Source organism: Morone saxatilis, unplaced genomic scaffold (assembly GCF_004916995.1).
Source record: "Morone saxatilis isolate NCDOM2014 unplaced genomic scaffold, NCSU_SB_2.0 Contig11, whole genome shotgun sequence".
NCBI classification, from domain to species: Eukaryota; Metazoa; Chordata; class Actinopteri; family Moronidae; genus Morone; species Morone saxatilis.
The window spans coordinates 1,017,319-1,023,855 of record NW_023339663.1 but is presented as its reverse complement, the minus strand read 5'-3'; the positions used below and the strand labels follow the sequence as shown (position 1 = coordinate 1,023,855).

At 39.6% G+C, this 6,537-nt stretch overlaps 1 protein-coding gene across 1 annotated transcript in view; it reads left to right on the top strand.

Annotated features, from left to right (window-relative positions):
• The window catches only part of LOC118320844 (serine/threonine-protein kinase BRSK2-like), a gene marked incomplete at its 5' end in the record, with an annotated part of 44,856 nt that extends 42,021 nt beyond the window's left edge, over positions 1-2,835 (top strand). Inside the window, 3 exon segments of the mRNA XM_035651963.1 lie at positions 108-191; positions 193-275; positions 2,612-2,835. Of these exon segments, the coding sequence (XP_035507856.1) occupies positions 108-191; positions 193-275; positions 2,612-2,835 (391 nt within the window).
• Between the last annotated feature and the right edge of the window lie 3,702 nt (positions 2,836-6,537).

Sequence of the window (6,537 nt, the reverse complement as noted above, 5' to 3'; positions counted from 1 at the left end):
TGTTGGCCAGTGTGCGGCTGATGATGATGATGATGATGATGACGATGATGATGATGATGAAGCGCTGGGCCTCCGTGAGTTGGTTGGTGTTTCTGACACTGTCCTCTGCTCTCAGATGGCTCTCAGCGCTCAGCTTCTTTGCCCAGTAAATCCTCCAAGCGTGGTAAGACCCAGAGCGACCGGGAGCTCCCGGCAAAAAAAACCCCCAAACACCTTAACTCTGGCTTTTAACACACACTGGCAACGTCACCAACACACGCTGTTTGCACTAACAAGTCTGTGTGTGTGAGAGCTGGAAAGTCATTTAAATATGAAAACAAGATAGTTTTGTTTTCTTTAAAAATACTTTATTCTGCATTTTTACAGTAAATTCACACTTTCAAGAGAATAAAAAAAAAAAAAAGTAAAAATAGTAAATTTTTTCATAATCTGGCAACTAGACAGAAACAGCGATACACTTTAGTATCGTCATATTCTCTAAAAAATTGGATTTTTGTGTTTAAAACCATCGACATATAAAACGTATATCTCCAAATAACTAATAAAAACCTATTTTATCCGAAAAATTAACACTTGGAACAAACATCAGCGTGATAAGAACGACCTAAAATGACAGAAACCATCTTTGGGAAACATTGATTTGACTCCCATTTGTTAACATGGAGGCAGCTTCATGCTTTATTTATACTGCAGTCAGCCACCAGGGGGAGATAGAGAAGGTCTATACTGCAGTCAAACTTTATTCTAAACTCGTCTTCGTCTATTTCAGGGAATTTTAACTTTGACAAAAAATATTAGGTAACTTTTTTTAAAGCTGAAATCAAGACAATAAATTGATAAAAAAGTAACCTTTGAAAACAGAAACAATAAACACTGTACTATAATTTTAAATAACAAATTATGAATAAAATGTTTTATTTAAACAAAGTCAATTTATTACTTTTAAACTGTATTTCACAGATAGAAAACTGAGTCACCGAGGACAACTATAACATTTAAAAGTAAATTGATCCTCTGTTAGTTAAGTTACTTAATTGATCCCTGAAGGTAATAAAATCTGCTTATTAATTATAATATTAAAACCCCACGCTGTTACGTGTTCGATGTAGCCTACCCGTTAGAAACAGCATCTTATTTCAGGTTTTTATGGTTTATTTAGTGTTTAAAAGCTCAGTTGGAGGCTCAATAAGACTCAATAAGATGTATTTTAGTGTGAATGTGTGTGAAGCTCAGTAACCCTTCTGCATGGTAACGCTTCATACTGGGTTGTTTCCTCCTTCCTCATAAACTTTCCATATTTGAAATCACTGGAACAAAGTATCAAACACCAGAAATGCACATCTCACCGCTGTATGTTGTTGCAGAGGAACGATGGTAAGTTATCACAGAAGTATTGATCAGCAGTGAAATCACCAGGATGTTTTAAGGGGGCACACTGTTTGAAGACTAACCTCGGCAATGACTGTATTAATGTGTGCACTGTGCTGTATTGTTGCATGTTTCTACTCACTCATGGTTGTTTTAAAGCACAAAGAACCTCTGTCTTAACAGATGGATGTTGGATGTTGTTGTGATGGATGTTGACATGATGGAGAGTTAACAGGCGGTTTGGAAGACATTCGTACACAGAGAACAACCTTTAAAGTGTGAGCATGTTTCTGCATTAGGAAGTACAGAAGGTAAAATAAATAAAATAAGACTAGATAGCGGTGCCGCTTGCTTGAACAATAAAGACAAAAAGTGCAGCAGCCATAGATCTGTTATTAAATTATCAAATTAAATTCTCATTTTGCTTTATTTGCATGAATTTGACTGCTCAAGTCAGTTTGTAATTTCTGTTTATTCACAACAAACAACTAATGTACTTCTGCACAGACTGAGCTATGGTTGTTAGCTAGCTAGCAACATAAGAACAGGATTGGACATGTCACAGGATCAGTAAAATAATCCTTTTTCCAGGTTTCCCGCTGTTTTTTTATGTAATTTAATGATGGGCTAACTTACAATTTAATTAAAATTTTCCAGGAAAATCATAGTTCTAAATGCACGTATTATGTCTCATAAAGTGAGCGCTCAGTCTGTTTAAATGTTAAAAAGTTGGACCCCAGAAAGAAAGTTTGGGTAACACTGGTGTAATTCGTACTTAAGTACAGTACTTGAGTAAATGTACTTCATTCCAACTTAACTGGCATAATATGCACCTTTGCTATTGTGGAAAATTCAGTATTTTCAATGAAGTAACTGAAGTAGCTTTCACACTAACGGAGGTTGAACCAGTTGATCTTTGGATGTCTTCCAGTGCTCCTGTTAGCTCTCCACCCAGCAGGGGAAACTGAGACTCTGAAGCCGACCTTGCTGATATTAATATGTTTAATTGGGAAGTGACGTTATTTGGTTATTGGCTCCTTTTTGGCGCCTCCTTCTCCTTCTAAACAACCCGACAACCATTCCCTCCCTAAAGAGTCTCCTTTCCCCCGGCGCCACTCCTCCTCTCATCCCTCCATCACCTCCTCCTCCTCTCCTCATGTTAACCTCATTGCTCATCTGTTGTTTGTTCTCTCTCTCTTTCTCTCTCTCTCTCTTTGTTTTTCTTTTCTTCCCGTCTGTGTAGGCAGCCCGTTGAGTAACTTCTTTGACGTAATTAAACAGCTTTTTTCAGACGAGAAGAACATCCAAGCGTCCCACTCCCCCGGCGCCCCTGCCACGCCTAGCTCCCCTGCCAAGCATGCCCCCAGCAGCAAGCCCAACCAGCCCCCGCCCAATGACTCTAAATGCCCCCCCGGCAAAGACAAAACAAAGACGGCCGCCGGCAACAGGACACAGGAACAACCTTAAGGAGCGGTAGCCATGCATGACTTAGCCGAAAAAGCAGTTATCAGGTGTTTAAACGAGAGAACGACAGAGGAGAGCTGCTAACTTTGTCCTTTAGTTCGTAGTGAAAACAAAACAAAAATCTACTTTTTGCCTATAAATTTTGTACTGTATAATGGGAATGGCTCTTTCAGTTTAAAGGTTGATCAGTATTTTACAATAAGTAGCAGATGTAGCTTTGTTGTCCCTACCTTTCTGTCCCTCTCTGTGTCCTCGGGGGTCCTTTTTTCGGTGGGTGTGTGTCCTTCCTCACATGTGTGATGGCTTGACTTGTCTCTGCCACCAGGGATCATCCATAATAGCTATTAACCTCGGCGGCTCTTCGAGACCCGCCGCCGCTGCCGCCACCAACAACCAACCAAGAGAGTCCGAAACTGAAGAAAAAAGACAGACTTCCCCCCTCTTTCTCCTAACCCCAAATTCACTTCACTCTCTCACCCCACTTCGAGTCCTTTCTCCAGGGCCGCACCGAGTCCACGTCGCCGCCCCACCAGACCAAACGCATCTCAGAAGAGTTGTAAAAAGAAAAAAAAGCCTTAAGACAGTGATGTTTGTCAATCTGCACACATCCCCCTTCTCCTCTTTTCTCTTTCTTCTATTTCTCCCACATGTACATAAAAAAAAACAACATACTGTACTCAACATGAACATAACTTCTTTGCGGGATGTAACGAAATGCACACACTGACAAATAGGAAGCAGAAGCGGGGACGGACGGACGGACGCTGGCTGGATTGTAATTCTTTTTAAATGTTCTTTGTGAACAGCAGGATTTTTTGGAGCTTTCTGTAAAATGGGTTCTCGCAGTTTAAAAAGGCTGCCGGTAAAAAGTATGATAAGTCGGAGGGGTGGGGTGATATTACATAAATGAATGATCTATTCTGTTGTACAGATTAAAATAATGTTCCGTATGTACAAAAAGTGTAGTCGTGACATTATGTTTTTAGAGCTGTGTTGCCATATTTTGTTTTTGTATTCCTGTATAGGGGCCTGGTCGCGCCGGCGTTTAAAGCACCGATTTTTTTTTTGTTCACGCCGAAATGAATTCATTCCAATGGAATCGCTGCGATGAGGAAATCTGTGCAAAATCTTTCATATAAGCGTGTCGACGGTGCTAAACAACGAATTGGAGGACGCTAACGTAGCTTGTTAGCCGTGTGTCAACATTTACTTTCAACAATACGTAAGGAAAAAGGTTGAGAATGACTGAATTAAATGTATTTATACTCGGATTGGGCGGGACTTAAGTCAAATGTGGGTGGTGCTTAAGCCCAAAAATGGGCGGGGCTAATCAGAAGTTGTTCATTTAAGCCTGAAATCGATAAGGGTTGATCAGAAGTTGCTATATTTATGAGAAACAATTTAGAGAATTGAGCTTCAGAGCTGTTTTTGATCACAAAAGAAAGAAAACGATTAACATTCTAATGTAAAGAGTACATTATCTGTACCGGTTACTGTATCAGCCGAGTAATTTGTACATAGTTAGGAGTTGGGCTTGGCGAAAAGGCTTAAAAATAAAATTACATTTTAATTTTTTTTTCATACCACATCTGATTTATGATGTTAAATAAATTTTTTCCACCGCATCAGTAATGTTTCGTCACTGCGGCAGCTTGTTCGCATATGGGATACTTTTATAACATTGAAACATTCGTAAGTAGCATCTCGATTTATGGATTCATTGCCCAGCACTGATTATGAGAGAGACGATGGTACGAATACGTTTGAATAAACTGTGAACTTTTTGTAATGTTGCTAACGGTCTGTTAGCACACTCGCTAGCTTGAAGAGCCCCCAAAACGACAGGGCAAAGTAGCTAAAGTAGAGAAAATAGAAAGAATCTGAAGAGACTGTGACTGAATAACGTAAGCGTGCTCCGGATAACACCAGCTAACCGCCTCTGAGGATGTTTGTTGATCAATAACATTTCTCAAAGACGCACAGACAAGTTTTGTGCTTTCCGGTGTGACCAGGCCTCGTCTACGAAACGTTTCCTTTTTGCACTTTTTGACGAGTGAATCAGATTCGGGTTCAGTTACAACATGTCAGCGCATTTTTAATTTTCATTATAATTTTTTACAATATTGAACTGCTGTGTATATTTTTGTACTTTATTGTATTTGGTCTTTTTCTTTTTTGTTATTAATTTATTCTCCGTTATTTATATGAAAGATGTAGAGAATGTTTCTTAACGTCAAAATTATTTAAGGATATTTTGGTCATGTTTAAGTTATTTGATCACCGAGAAATACTCGAAACGTTTGTGAGCGTTCGTTTCATTTCCCGGCTTCTTTTTGTTTGTTTGTATGTTTCTTTGTTTGTTTCTGACGAGAGAAACCTTGTAATATACGTTTGGAAAATGATTTACGGTAATTTAAGAATGTAGACTTAGCCTCTCTGAGAGGAACCGAACCCTTTGTTGATAATTGTCGGCTCCTCCTTCCCCTCAGTGTGTATGATGAACTCAGATCTCACCAACACTCATTCTGTAAATAAGCCGAGTTTACTGACAAGCTTATTTAAAAAACCAAGGGGATTCCTACTCTTAGCTTTGACCTCGTATGGTTGTTTGCATGTTCAGCATTCGTCTTTTCTTTGCATGTCGTCGTTGGAATTGTTCTCCTGTTCCCTTTTTCTCTCCACACTTATTTATGTATTTATGTTCTTTATGTGCTTTTGTTTTAATTTGCCTTCTGATTATTTTTTTTTTTTTGTAGTTTGATTTCTTTCGCCGTCCTCTTGCCCTCTCCCGACCCCTTTTTTGATTACTGTGTACGCACAGTAACCGTGCAATGCATCCTCCTTACTCATTCTCTCAAAGAGGGACCTCTCTGGCGATCGGGTTGCTCACCAGCTGGGTGGGTGTTGGGTTATCGGAGAGAAAAATTAAAGCAATACCTTTCATTGTTCGCTTTCCTCTTTTTCTACTGGGGGAATCCAGAGCACACAGAATGGACTTGGAGCACGGAGCGCTACTACTGAGCAGGATAACCACTGGCAATGTATTCCCTTGTGATGTTACTGTGAACAACTTCAGTGCTAAAGGAAATAAATCTGTTGACTTTGGAGCTGTGTGCACATTTTTTGGGGCTTAACTTGTGTTCTGTTAATGTTTGATTGCTGCAGCAGTGTCTGTATGGAGGCGTTTGATTTAAAATAAGCTAAAATGAACACATCAGCAGTTATATTAAAGAGGTCCTCCACCCTGAAACATGTTTTTTGAGCTGTAAACTAAATGTATATGTGTATATGAGTGTTTTGTGACACATTGACATTATTTATAAAAATTTACCGTTTTAAATCACCCTTAACCTTGTCAGTTCACTGCTGACTGAGTGGACAGTTTGGGACATTTCAATAAAAACAGAGTCAACTAATCAGAGGAGGGCACCTACAACACCAGTGGACTCTGGGTTTGCAGCCTGCTAAACATTCGGCAGTTAGAAAGCAAAAATGAATAATTTCCAACATGTAAGTAATTCAGTTCATGTGTGCCTACAAACTCCCCGGTTTACTTGTATTTGTTCACAGACCAGTCTTACCCGGTCCAATATGGCGGCGACATTGATCTACAATCTGGCCAGAAATCTGGCTTTTCAGGCTGTAGAAAGTCTAGCCCATAGACATGTATACATAAACGCCGCATCGACTGCTGCCGCCCACTAG